Source organism: Miscanthus floridulus, chromosome 15 (assembly GCF_019320115.1).
Source record: "Miscanthus floridulus cultivar M001 chromosome 15, ASM1932011v1, whole genome shotgun sequence".
Classification (NCBI taxonomy): Eukaryota; Viridiplantae; Streptophyta; class Magnoliopsida; order Poales; family Poaceae; genus Miscanthus; species Miscanthus floridulus.
Genome location: NC_089594.1, coordinates 9,040,352 through 9,054,391, shown reverse-complemented (window position 1 = coordinate 9,054,391; position 14,040 = coordinate 9,040,352). Strand labels below are relative to the sequence as shown.

The following is a 14,040-nucleotide window of genomic DNA, read 5'->3' as shown; positions in this document are numbered from 1 at the left end:
TTGAGTGCAATATATAACAACTACCCCCTTCATCTATAAAAGAATACAACTATAAGTTACGTGTAGATCAAACTAGTCTAAACTTTGATGGAGTTTACAAGACCAGTCTCGGTGGGGGTTTCATGTTCCAGTTTTCAACACATCTATATTTTGGAAACAGTGCAGAAGAGTTTCATCCCCATGAAACTCTCTCTACTCCCATGAAACTTTTATTATTTCTCTCTTCATTAATACGGTGCCACATCAGTATATTTAATGCCCATAAAACTCTAATGAAACCTCCATAGAGACTGGCATAATAAATAGTATTAATATTTATGTCTTTAAAAATTTACTACGATAATACATCATTTCAACTTCAAATTATTTAACTTCCCAAAAAGCGAGAATTGTATTTTTTATGGACGAAGGGAGTATTTGATCTTTAACTCCTAGCTCTTTCTCACCAGTTATTAACATGTACTAACTCCGATAAACACGTTAACATGTAATTTATGTAACGCAAGCACGTCCAATTCTGATTTCAGAATCAAACTTCTATAAAAAAATATCAGTGAGCAGTCGACTCGTCATCTTAGGTTGTGAATGCCTGTGTGCATCGACTGAGGCGGTCAGGCGGACCTATCGATGGGAGAGAAAAGGGCTGATGCGCTAGAGGGCCAGAGGGGTATGGCATGACCGCGTGCGGACGAAAAGTCCCATAAAAAGCCTAGCTAGTACTCGTAGCCAATTACTAGTGTACACCATGTCATCTAGTGCTACTCTCCACAGTTAGGAACTGACTGTTAAATGAAAGAAAAGAAGTCTGACATGCCCTCTATTTAATCGCGCGTCATCGACCGCCCATACCCGTGCTAGTACTACTGCTGTTAGCAGATTTCGATTGTTTGTTGTTGTTGACCCTACATTGGTTATGTCATAGATATCATCGTCAACTAGTAGCTATGTCGTCGTGCAGGCTTGTGTTTAATCAATTTCTTCGTTTAATTAGACATGACTGCTGGGTTCTAAAAGTCCAAATAAAATGAACTACCAATAATACAGGTCTACCAGTCTACCTCTCTTTTTTTTTTTTTTGGAACAGGAGGGACTCGGGAAGCCCCTACTGGACCAGTCTACCTCTCTCTTTCAAGCGGCTGGATATAGGATTATTATTAAATATAAATAAACCTGTTGTGACTTCTAACTTGTGATTACATGTTTATATATTTTACTTAACTCTCTGGTTATTCTAGCACTAGGACAAAATATATTTAGACATAACCAATATGGATCAACATCGTCGGATGGTGGCTCTCCTCTGTCCTGAACTCATTGTTAGTCAGGAGTAACAAAGACAGCTTCGGTAAATAAAAAAAAGAACAACTAGCCAACAAAGCGTGGTGAGCCTATTGTAAGGGCCTATCGAGCTCACCGGAGGCCCATGAAGCCCGCTCGTGGATATTGTCATAGCTTGCCGTTTCCCTCAACCACCAATCCACCAACCCTCACCCCTTCTTGATCCCTACCATCACCATTGAGCCTACTCCCACCTCAACCACCAGATCCACCACCATCTAGCCCACTCCTGCCTCCCCTTGCCAACAAATCTGGAACAGAGAGAATGGAGAGAGAGAGAGAGAGAGAGAGAGAGAGAGAGAGAGGAAAAGGGAGAGGTGCGCTCTAACTTATCGAGCTTGTGTGCCGTTGTTAAATCTAGAAGGGGGTGTGGGGCTAGTGCGCTGCCACAGGATGTTGTGTCATTGGCTATGCCCTCTTTAGTGCTCTCGGCGCTGCCCTTGGGCATACCCTTGGCCAAGGCTACTACCGCCACTACACCCTTCGCTAGAGACAGAGAGAGAAGAGGTGGCTGATGAGGGAGAAAGAGAGAACGATGAAACCTAAACCCTAAGTGCATGTATGTATATGTGCCCATAGTGTTGGGTGGTGCCTAGGCTTCAGGCCTATTTCCCGAGGCAGATCTTTTAAGATATCCACCTATGAGAATACACTATTTTAGAGGCGGACATCTTAAAAGGACCACCTCTATTAATACATTTTTATGTGTCTCGATAAATGAGCCGTCTGCCTCTAAAAATTGCAAGGTATTTTTGGAGATAGAGAGATTTTTTACTTTTTACCACCTTTGTTAATAAAAGAAGCTATCTTCTAAATTATTTTTATATCATCATACACGAGTCCATTTTACTACAATCCTATATCCTATACATTGTATAAAAGTTGCAGCCATATTGAGCCACACCATCTGCATTTCACAACCGTTGGATCACCACACTAAATTTCAAGGATCTAGCAGCGTCCATAATGTTCACCTTTCCCTATGTCCTTTTCCTGCAGCTCTCGCTCGGCAGACCACACTACAGAAGCCCGAACAACAGACAAGAGATGAAATAGCAAGGCTCACCCCTGAGCCCATAGAAGAAGGAACGATCACAAGATCGTGCACCACTTGGTGCCTGTGCTTCCTCTCCCTCTCGCCCGCTTCCTTGTGCGTGGAGAAGGCTCGTTGGTTCTCCATGGAGTTACCGCACTAGAAGCTTGGGTTCGAACGAATTTACATTTCCACACTTATTTGCATTCCTTAGGTTGCGTGTTTATCTTTCTTAGTCTAACTTGCTAGGTTAGTCGATAGAATTGGAACCTAGAGTGCAAAGCTATTTTGCATTAGAGATGGAAACACTTAGCAAAAACATAGTGCACATTTGGATAGAATCATGCAGATATAGGTTTTGATAAGTTGGTTTTAGTTGACCAATTAGTTTTAAGAAGCCTAATTCACCCCTATTAGACGTCACAATCTCTTCAACCGTCCTATACATTCATTTTCTTAGGGCCACCAAACCCTAGCCTCTGTTGAATGTCCTCTAATTATCCAGTGGTAGTGTCTTCCACTGACTTCACTGGTCGGACTCCACAGTACGTGGGTGCATTTATCTTACCACCGGGCAATCTTGTGATTGCATCATCAACTATTCTTGCCTCTAACTTATTCTCATGAATTCTGATTGAAGCGAGACTTGTTTCGTTGGGCTCCTTGTATTAAGCCTAAGCTCTTTGGACCAAATGTTCACCAATATTGCACCACCATTCACACTTGAACATTAGGACAAGCTTTAGCACACTTGACTCCCATGTATTTTTTTATCCTAACTCTTGAAAAGTCTTCAATTCTTGAGTCCTACCATGCCGCACTTGACTCCTTCATGGATCTCCTACTTCATCCTTGAGTTCTTGATCGTCTTTGTTATCAACCATTGGGGATATCTTCATTCTTCATACATTGTGGCTTAGCATTGACCCTTGATTCTCCAATCCTTGTGCTAGCCACACATGCTAAGCTTGTCCTCATCTTGCTTCTTCACATCCAGGCCACCAATGCTGCCTCCATTGCGGATTGGTGGGAGGTTGTGGCAAAGGTAGTACAAAGGAGCAAAGAAGCGCTTTCAACGTTGTAGCCAATTATGTTACGTGGAATTTGTGGGGAAAAAAGGAATCGCTGACTTTTCAGCTTTGGCCATGGCCCTACGAGCAAAGGAAGATATTGACCAATCATGGCGTGTTTACAGGTTTCAGTAGTGAAATGTCCTTTTTGTCTTAGGATGTTTTGTTCTCTACTTGTGTTTGGTGCTACCCTCCAAGCAATTTGTCTGCTTCCTCTGTGGCTGTGCGGCCGCAGGGCTGAACTTTCTGTTGTACTGTTTTGCTTCTCCTTTCTCTAATATACTCCTACAAGGTAGATCTCCTGCCATTTCTCAGTTAAAACAAAATCATGCACCCATTAAAAGCAGCTCAAAAAAAAAACCAATCAAAGATTTCACAGCCTTTTGAGGCCAAAGTACGACACGATTAGCCCTCAAGGGCGACGACCTGACCAAATCTGGAGGAACTAGCCTAGGCCGAGATGTATCTGATACTTACAATCTCACTTTTACCCCATGCAAGGTTTGGAATGCGTTCCCCTAAAAATGGTCTGGAGAAACAAACTGTTAGGAGTCAAGAAAAATAATAGTCAGCAAAATCCAAATTGCTGACTAGAATCATCAAATGCCAGGCACAATTATAAACAGATAATCTATCTGGAATCATAAAAAATAAGTTTTACATTCTGCAATAACTTGATAAGTCCACTCTGATTCTCTTACATTCAGAAAGACTTATCTTTAGGTAACTTGCATTTCATGCCCGCATATATGAAATGTGAGTGTAAAGCCTTTCTTTTTAAGGCAACGACAATTGTATTTGTCGAAGTGTACATAGATTGTCATCGTATTCTGAATCTCTGAGTTGGAAAATACTGTATCCCAACGTCAGATATGGTCAAGCCTTTACATCAAATGACCAGCGTAGCATGCTCGGGGATACTCTTGCTGCAGCTGGGGCCACTGCACAAAGAACTGGTCAGCTATACGTAGCTTGTACAACAGCAAACCACTCAATGACAGCTTCTTCACTCTTGCAATGCTTTCAATGTAGAAAATGGAGGACCATCCCAAACCAAGCACCTAAAGAAAGACAGCAATCCTAAACTAGTTAGGTACTGGTAGAAAAATTGGCATCAACATGAAATTTGGGATGAGGAAATTAGCAATCGCAATATCCATTTATCCTCCAAGATCAATGGCACAAGTTTCATACTGCATCAAGTAAGCAAGCGTAGATGTAGGCTGTTTTGTTTTTAATAACTGAAGCTAGGCTGTGAGGGCTACCTTCAGAAGGAAAGCTGAGATGCATAGAGGAAAGCATGTCCCTGGACCATTGCAAAATATCTGGAGGAATATCACAAAACATTAGTATTTGAACTCATGCTGCAAATAGCTACCATAGCTTGAACTAGGTACACACCACTTGTGGTCTGATTCTTATTACTAGCCACATAGCATGCAATGTGGCTAGCAATGTTGTTGCAATGGATGTAATATAAGACTGGCCTACTTCACGACTACGATATATCTGCATGAAATGAGCGTTCTTGGCAGTCTTCATTCCGTCGCTCTGAAAAGGCACTAAATATAATCATATTCCATATTTTAAATAGCCTAGCAAGTTCCCAACATAATCATTGGTTCCATGGAACATAATAATTGACCTCCACCTGAATAAGTGATTGTTCATAGACCTGTGCCTTTTGAAGACTCATGTTGTCAGTAAGTGCAGCCACATAGTATCTTGGTGTGAACCTATCCTTCTGAAGTGTTGTTACAATATTCATCATTTCTGCAGTATGCCCTCCTAACAACCAGAACACAAAATAATGCATGTTTCATCAAGCTACATATCTTACACCTTAGACACTTGCTAACTCAAAGAAAAACTACCAAATGTTCTGGCAAGAGTGTGCACAGGAGTCCAGTAAAATATTATAAATACTAGTGATATGCTATTTGATAGTGATCCAATGTGTTAAAATAGAATAGAATTTCTCAATGGAGAAAAAAATCCAAGAGAAAACTAAAGCATAAATATACCTATTACTAAGAGATACAAGTGTGTTTTGTAATTGTATACTGTAAAATAATAAGATCCTGACAGTTTCAGTACTGCTATTAAACAAGCCAATACATGCTAAATAGGGCGAGAATGAATATGCAACTAAGACAAGATACTGTGATACTAGCAAATTGGCAACTAAGAACTAAGATAGCATTTGCAAATGAACAGAATAAACTGAAGAAAGTCAACCAAAGCGCAAAAAGATTATTAAAAAAATGCACCCTTCTTAGAATAGACACCGGAGCTGAAAAATGTCTAGCAGAGGCTACAAAAAGGGAACTACTAACTCAGTTTAGGGTCATCAGAGTTGCACAAGGAGCATGATGATTCCTTGTGCTGTAAGTAAACATCATATATAAGCTATCTTAGTTGACACATCTTTAGTTTGATCTGCCTTATGAACTTTACACATGGCAATGAATATATGAACCAAGTTTAAATTTAAACATGCACCAAGTTTGTATAAATTGTGAGTTTGTGACAATGCCCTCTAGAAAGCAGAACTGCTGCGGCACAAATGTTACGGTTGCCTGGGAGCAATAATGTTTCTGGACGAAACAAGATTTTGTCCCACGATCTCTTTGTGACAGTCTACCATGATCAAGTCAGTGAAAAGCCAATTCCCATATGCAGAGACCAAGAGTTGTGCTTTCAGTACCATAGAAGATCAACTAGCATATGAAGTTGCAGTTACCAACAATTATTCAGTATTGCCACATGTTGGTACTCATGTATGCGCTTACACCTTTGAGTACCGTTTTATATACCAGGCAACCATATTTAAAACTTGTCCATAAGGTATTTGACAGGCAAGACAAGACTACAATATGTACTCACCGGAGCCAAGGACGATGAGACAACGCGATCCGGTGGTGCGTGGCCTTGATGCTGGTTGGTCACTGTGCCACAGCACGTAGAAGATGCGGACTGTGAGCACAGAGACGAGTACCGGAAGGGCGTAGCAGGCGGCCACCATCAGCCTGTTTGGGAGGCCGTAAACGATCGTGGATTATTTACTGCTGGCTGGTTTGGTGTGAGAGAAAAACACTGTTCCCGGCTGAAAATTTACGATCGTTTACGAGCAAGCGAACAGGCTGCATGGCGTTGAGATCCATCTGTGTCAAAGTAGCAGAGCATGGAACAAGAAGTTTACACATCTATCCACAATATTTACTTCTTGTTTGGCCTGTGTCACCTAAACCAAAGCACGATTATGTAAGGCACGAAGAATTCATGTCAAATTCAACGCTTCATCTAGTCATTCATGTGACTTTTTCAACAGAAAAAGAGCAAAACCACATTCCATATTCAGTACAGATAACATGTTGGCAGCCATGGTAATCTAGTCAATTGCCATGGCCGATTGCTTAGATTCACACAAACAAAGCTCAGAGGGGACAAATTCACCTTGCTCAGTGTTTCTTGAATATCAGCGCTCTTGAAGGTTGCATCTGTTAGAATGAAGGTCCAGACATAGTCGCTTACCCTATAGGTGTGCAGATGACCCTGTACAGCGACAAGGAAAGCCATCACAGATCTAGTCTGATAAGGTTTCAAATATCAAAAATGAAAAGAAATACTGAGTACTGAGCTGGGAAAGCTAACCAGTCTGAAACTATACATGTACAAGATAGTAATGACAGGATCACAGGAGAAATAATAACAAGAGAACTAATAACAAGAGAACAAATGAATGAAAAGCTCCTATCTTTTCTTTTTCCCATCGCTGGGAGGAATGGAATTGGTTCCGAAGTTTAAAATAAAGCTACCAATTTCCAGCTGCGCAAAATAACTAATTTAATGCATGACTGAAGTAACGCGTTGCATTTTTCTGTTTTCCAATCAGTGAATAAGTGCACTTATATCAGGTAACAAAGGGAAATCTGTCAAAATTTTAAAGTAAGAAAATGTTATGCCCGTGCATTTGTAGGTGGTACCAGTATTTATTTATTCCATCCGGGAACATGGGACAAACTGGCCCATCCCTTTGAAGGATCCAGATAACTTTGCCTAGTATCCAGGTGGCCACAAATGGTAACGCCCATATTTCAGATGAATGTAAAGTGGAGCTTTCCACAGCAAAACTCAGGAATGAATACAGTACAGATGAGTTAAATGAATTGCTCAGATTGGTGCTTAAGGTTGCTAAATACAACAAGACAGCAATCTAAATAAGACCAGTACTCCCACAACTAGTGCAACTAAATGCAACTAAAAGAGTTCATTCTTCATCGTGCTGCCCAGTAAGTAAATTTGAAGTTAGCACAAATGGTCCTTTGTAGTGATACTGATACCAGCTGTGTCTTTGTAACTTAGGAGCTATACCATGGTCAATTGATTTAGCATGAAAATGAAAAGTACAATAATAACTGTAAAAACAGTATGACAGAAGAACACAACTGAAGTACCAAAATTCACAGCAACACAGATGTGTGAAAAAGAGATCCGGAAAATATTAACAGGCTTACAGGCATGTACAGCCATATTAAATGGTGCTAGTAATATTGCTACGGTTCATGGCCTGAAGAAGCACAGCTGTAGCAAGCTGACTATAGCACCTGTAAATTGGTGTACGAAATGCAGACAAAAAAGAGGCACTTGAGGATTCAGCTGATTGAATTAGCAATCACCTACTGCTTTACATTAAGACAGAGTAATGCAGGTCTGTCCAATGTGCAGCACCAAACAGATCCTACCAATACAAGCCACAGGCCTGCATCTCAGGATTAACCGCAAAATACACAACCATGGATGATAACTAATGATCAAATGCCTGTCATATACAAAACATTACCGGTAAAATTTACAGCAAACCGGGGTCATTCATTATTTCAGGTATATGAGTCAGCCTCCACCAGGAATCCTCTCGACCAAACAAACAAGCAAAAAGCTCAATCAACGGCGGGCGGTAACATATATAATAATCTTCTTGACCGGGCTGAGTTGGGAATCCTGTTATTCAGGGCAGGGAAATCAAGACTAGGGTGGCAGCGGCGGCGGCGGCGCGGTGGTGGCGCCGGGGCAGTTAGGCCGGCCAAGCTAGGGTTGGGTTTAGCGAGGGGGCGCGTGGAGGTGAAGCAGCGGGCCGTGGGGGACGGGGGAGGAGAGCTGGGAGGAGAGAGGTGGACGAGCCCACGGGCATGGAGTCGCGATGGGGGAAGAGGATTCACGATAAGGGAGCGGCCGTACCTGCGGTCACCGGTCAGTCGCCGGCAGCGGAGAGGAGAGGCAGACGGATCTTGGTGAGTGGCGGACAAGTGATGTCGAACTCTGAATTACCGGATCGCTCTGAGCTACTCGGAAGCAAGATCTTCTTTGCTTCTACATAATTGCTCATGGAACTCCGATACAAGCTGAAGAAGAACACCAGCCAGCATGGTTGGTAAGGCTGCATGCCCAGATGCAACGCCGGTGTAGTTGAGAAAATGGTGATTCTGCCATTATGAAAACCGGGCTTCGCAATTTTGCCATCCCATAAATGGGATTCGCCCGTTTACCATTCTCAAACGATACACACCCGCAAATATGCCCTGTGGAGGATTTGTTGCCAAATTAAATTTTTTTTTTGCTGCGGCATCTTTTTCTTCCCGTTTTGCCCCTGAGCCTTATCCCTTCGTTCCTTTTCATTCACCGTATCTTCACGGGAGAGAGAGCACGGAGAGAACGGGAGAGAGACGAGACGAAGACGAACAGAGGGAACTGCTCCACCGCCGCCGATGCCGCCGACGGCCGACAGCAGCCCACCTCCTCGGCCCTTTCCTTCCCAGCCACGGCCTCCGCGCTAGGCCGCCGCCGCGTCCGCGCCAGGCCGCCGCCGCCGCCCCGACGCGTCCGCTCCAGGACGCCGCCGCTGCCCCGACGCCAGATATGGGTGAGGCTTCGTCTAGTTCGTCGTTCATCCCAACAGCTGCCCTTTCTCTGTATCCACTTGGCCCTAGCGGGATCCCCCTCATTCCATGCCCAGAATGTGGTGATAAAGTAGTGGAATGCAAATCCTGGAAGAACAACGGCAAAATTTTCTTCAAATGCGTAAACTACGATGAATTTGTGAGTATATAATGATCTGTTTTTGTCATATAGAAATGGATGAACTAGGTACTGTGTCAAGATTTGGATAAATAGTTTGTGTTATGTATTGTCATTTCCACAGGCAGTGAAGAAATGTCCATTCTTTAGGTGGATTGATGCTTACAAGAAAGTAGTTGCAAAGAAGATTAAAGAAGACATGGAAAAGAAACGAAAAGAAGAAATGCAAGCTGCAGTAGCATACGAAGGTCATGGTGAAACTAAAGCCTTGGTCGAAATGAAGCCTAATTGCAGGATTTACGAGGAAGAGAGGATGGATCTCAAGATGGACAAGCTTATCGTTCTGGTGCAGCTGTTGGTGGTGCTATGTTTACTAATTGCAGTCCTAGTTCTTTTAGGTGTGGTAGTGCTTATTAGCAAGTGAAGTTGTTTAGTAACTGTGTTCTAGAAGTGTGGGGTATGACTCCTGGTGGTGGTCTATTTAGTAAATGATTTGTAGAATGTGTTGTAATGACATCTAAGTCCTATGAAATGAAGATGTTTTTCAGGAATCTATCAGGTTTGAATTGCTGGCACTTTCTAATAGCTCAGGGAAGGATATTGTATTTACAATCAACAATCTGACGAGATTGATCGATGTTTTCTCCAACTTCAGTTATTTTTGCTTTCTTGATTAAATTGCGTGCAGCTCTCCTGCATCGTTCAAAAAAAACAGCAATTTTGTTGTTTTAACCTCCAGAGGTTACTAAAACATATAACATTGTTGTTTTTCTTGTCATGAAATGTAATTAGGCTTATACTGATCAGAGATTTGCTTCAATCAGTGTGCAACCTATTATCCCAGGATGGAATTCTGGCCGAGGAACTGATACTGCTGCCCCCTTGCTGTTAAAAGGATTCCTCATGACCGCTGCATTCTTATTTGTAATCAGCAGAACCAGTAAACTCAGGTACATTCGGAAGCGTGTTGACCGTCCAATTCAAGCCAAAATACCTGCAGAGCCAGAGTGAATTTCTGCTGTCCTCATTTCTGAACGTTAACGACATCACAGTTTTGGTGATCATCATTTCATAGTTTTGCCGCGCAAAGCTTGTTCTGGGAAAATAACCCATCCCGGCCGGCTTTCAATAGAATTTGGACAGACTTTTGACACAATTTCATGATCACAATAACATTCCAGCAAAGTACATGTCCAGATAAATTCAAGATAGGTAGCATTTAAGTTACAATAACATAGGTCAAAATAAATTAAATAAGGTCCAGATACATAGATACATGTCCAGAGATACGTTTTCATAGAGATCTCCATTCTCATGATGGAGATACATGTCCAGATACAATTTAAGTTACAATTTCATGATGGACATAACATTCCAGACCGAAACCTTCAATTGGTTTTCAGTTTTCTTGGCTTGAGTTTTTTTGGTGGGCTCCTCTTTTGCACTGTCTTGTCTGGTGAGACACCTTCAGCTAGCAGGTTTTGCAGTTGGCTGCAATAAAAGTAGCACTATGAGTCACTTGTATGAAAGCAGTATACAAGTATAAAAGAATGAGAATTAATGTGTAGCATACCCTCTTGTAACCCTATTGGGGCTGTTCTGTATGATCTGGTCCCTTGTGAGCCTTGTGGGGCTGGTGAGTGTATTTGGGGCTGGTGTAGGCATTTCTTGGTCATGGAGAGAAGCATCTGGGGCCGGTACTTCAATTTCTAAAGCATGCAAATCATCTGGGGCTGGTGGTGCGATTTCTTGGTCATGGAAAGCATTTGGGGCTGTTGGTTCAGTAGCAGTATCCTGAGATTTCCCTCCCTTCTTTGCTCTCTTTGTTGGGATTTTTGCATTCTCACCATACTTTGTTGTATTTTTTCTTGGCTTTCTTTTCCTGCAAGTTTGGACAAAAAAGTATTTAATTTAGTTAGCAAAACAAGTCATGGCAGCAAGTACATATAGTTGGGTCTTACCTTTTCTTAGTCCCATTAAGATGGCATTTGTAGCTTGTTTCACCATGGCCTAATTCTCCACATCCCTTGCACTTTCTTTTGCCTCTAATCATTTTTTTCTTGCCCTTTTCTGCCTCATTTGCAGCTTGTTTATCTGCCTCATTTGCTGCTTCCTTGGCTGCCTTCTTTCCTTTGCTACCACCACCTTCAAGGAAGCTTTTGATCCTGAGTTTTCTATACCGTCCAGCAGTCCTCTTGTCAAGTGGTGCCCTAACCCCAAAAGGCAAATCAACATCTGGCCACTGTGTTCTATCAGGCAATGGCTCTATAAGTCTCTTATAAGCTGCCCTGAACCTCTCAACAGAGTAATACTCATGCACAAAGTCCTCCATATGTACATTACTAGACTGCACACTTGTAATCAAAGCCAAAGCATGCTGGCAAGGCTTACCAGTATGCTGCCACTCAAGACAGGTGCACTCATGTAGAGAAGACTTAACAACATGTCTACTGCGAGTGTTTGTGGTGTCCCAAATTTCAGCTGCAGCACTTCCACCATCTATAACAGTCAAGTGCCCAAGTCCTCTAGTTCTGGCTTTCAACTGTTGTATCACTGCTGGGAGGATCTTTCCAGTAAGCCTTTCTGAAATTTTTCTCCTTTTCGCCCATAGCACCATAATCATCTCTCTGAGCTTGTCTGCAAGCTCAACAACAGGAAGGTCTTTCCAGTCCCTGATCCAATTGTTGAACACTTCAGCAAGGTTATTAGTGATATAATCACATTTAATCTCAGGATTGAAGCCAGATCTCATCCAAAGCTTGTAATGGTGAGCCTCCATCCAAACCAACACTTGAGGACTAGCATCAATGACTGACTTGTAAAAATAATTGAAAACTGATTCTCTATAAGCTCTAGCTGCAGGATACATCTTAGAGAACACGTCACCACCAAACCTTTTAATGAAATTGTTCATTAGATGTCTAAAGCACTCCCTATGTTCAGCCTGCGGAAACACATTCTTAACTGCATTTTCTAGACCTTTGCACGCATCTGACGAAATAGCTAAAACAGGAAGATCTCCTATGGCCTTGTGCAACTGAGTCATAAACCAAGTCCAGTTATCTATTGTCTCACCATCAATGAACCCAAAAGCAACTGGGTACATCCAGTTGTGACCATCTATACCACAAGCTGCAGCTAAATGACCATTCCATCTACCATTAAGTGCAGTAGAGTCTATGCTAAGGTATGGCCTGCATCCTTCTAAAAAACCTTCAATGCAAGGTTTCAATGCACAAAAAAATCTATGGAAATAGAAATTGCCATCTATCTCCTTGATGCCAATCTCAATAACACTACCTGGACACCTCTTCAGGACCTCTGCCCTCCAATTGAATAGCAGCTGAAAGCTCTCTTCCCATTTGCCATACAATTCTCTCAAAGCAATTTGCCTACCTCTACAAATAGTATCATAATGAATTATACACTTGTGGTCATCCTGTAAAGTTTTTTGCAGTTCCTTAGGGCCCATAGCTGTTTTCTTCCTAAGGAGATGTATTGCCTTTGAAGCAACCCAAGCACTGGTTGGTGTGGTAGTCTTCCTCCTAGCACTTGATTCACATGTATGCTTATCAACAACCACTGTCACCTGCAACAACAAAAAAATTAGTCAAGGCAACTAATATAGAAGGGCAAAAAACATTGGCAGCCTTAAAATTATTGAAGGGAAAAAATTAATGGAACGCAAAATGAAAGTTAGTACCATAACGGTGCACCCATCAGGCTGTCTACGCCCAACAAGATGCCAAGGACAATCTTCTCCCCCCTTGCAACCTCCAATATATCTTTCAGGATCTGTTTTGACAACGTGTAGTTCAAACTCTTTATTTATAGCAAATTGTCTCACCGCCAATCTAAACTCCTTCATGTTAGAATAAACTGTGCCAAGATCCATATTGGGCCGATTTGGATCGTGCACCACAGTCCTCTCCCCTGGTAAATAGTCATCAACTTCAATGACTGCCCCAGTTGTATCAATTTCTTCAGTCCTCTGACAAGTATCGGTGTTCTGTTGACTGCTAGCTTTACTGGCTGCCTTTCTTGCCTTATCAGCCTCCTCATCGTCAGCCCTAAACCCCAACAGCTCATACATCACCTCATCATCAACAATCTCAATTCTTCCCTCTTCATCTCGATTGTCCTCGATGCGTAGGCTATCCCAATCAACAAGAGGTGCCTGCATTTGCTGTGCAGGAGGTTCTACTAGTGCTAAGCTAAGGTCAGGCTCCCCATCGAGCCTAGTAAAGAAATAAAAAGGTGGCACAGTTAGATTACCACCACATCTACACTTGTCGAGTCTCATCTACACGCTTGGGCACAGTTAGATTACCAGCAAAGCAAGAATACGTACCCTTGGAAGAGATCTAGCCAGTTCTCCATCCACCACTTGGAGCAGCACCGGCGTCGGCCGGCAGAGCCGGGACGCCTGGCTGGCTTCGGGGAAACCCAGGAGGTGCCCTGCAGTGGACCGTCGGCGGCGGCGTCGGAGGCGGCGGTGCTGGTGGCGGCGGGGATCCGTTCCCT

At 42.6% G+C, this 14,040-nt stretch overlaps 2 protein-coding genes across 5 annotated transcripts; both read right to left on the bottom strand.

Annotated features, from left to right (window-relative positions):
- Positions 1-4,057: 4,057 nt before the first annotated feature.
- Positions 4,058-8,906, bottom strand: LOC136508680 (uncharacterized). Of its 4 annotated transcripts, none has more exons than XM_066503425.1 (8): positions 8,680-8,906; positions 6,898-6,996; positions 6,560-6,685; positions 6,328-6,470; positions 5,093-5,229; positions 4,843-4,992; positions 4,707-4,766; positions 4,058-4,502 (listed from the first exon to the last, which is right to left on the bottom strand). In XM_066503425.1, the coding sequence occupies exons 3-8, from the start codon at positions 6,625-6,627 to the stop codon at positions 4,326-4,328; spliced, it is 735 nt and encodes a 244-aa protein (XP_066359522.1). In that variant the 5' UTR covers positions 6,628-6,685; positions 6,898-6,996; positions 8,680-8,906; the 3' UTR covers positions 4,058-4,325. The 4 variants fall into 4 exon arrangements, with proteins under 4 accessions (XP_066359522.1, XP_066359524.1, XP_066359525.1 ...); XM_066503427.1 differs by having other exon boundaries at positions 6,560-6,676; XM_066503428.1 differs by having other exon boundaries at positions 6,328-6,605.
- A 1,929-nt stretch (positions 8,907-10,835) lies between these two features.
- LOC136506556 (uncharacterized) lies at positions 10,836-13,624 on the bottom strand. Its single transcript, XM_066501470.1, has 4 exons — positions 13,220-13,624; positions 11,478-13,105; positions 11,090-11,398; positions 10,836-11,007 (listed from the first exon to the last, which is right to left on the bottom strand). Exons 1-4 carry the CDS (start codon positions 13,607-13,609, stop codon positions 10,905-10,907), a joined length of 2,430 nt encoding a protein of 809 aa, XP_066357567.1. The 5' UTR covers positions 13,610-13,624; the 3' UTR covers positions 10,836-10,904.
- Between the last annotated feature and the right edge of the window lie 416 nt (positions 13,625-14,040).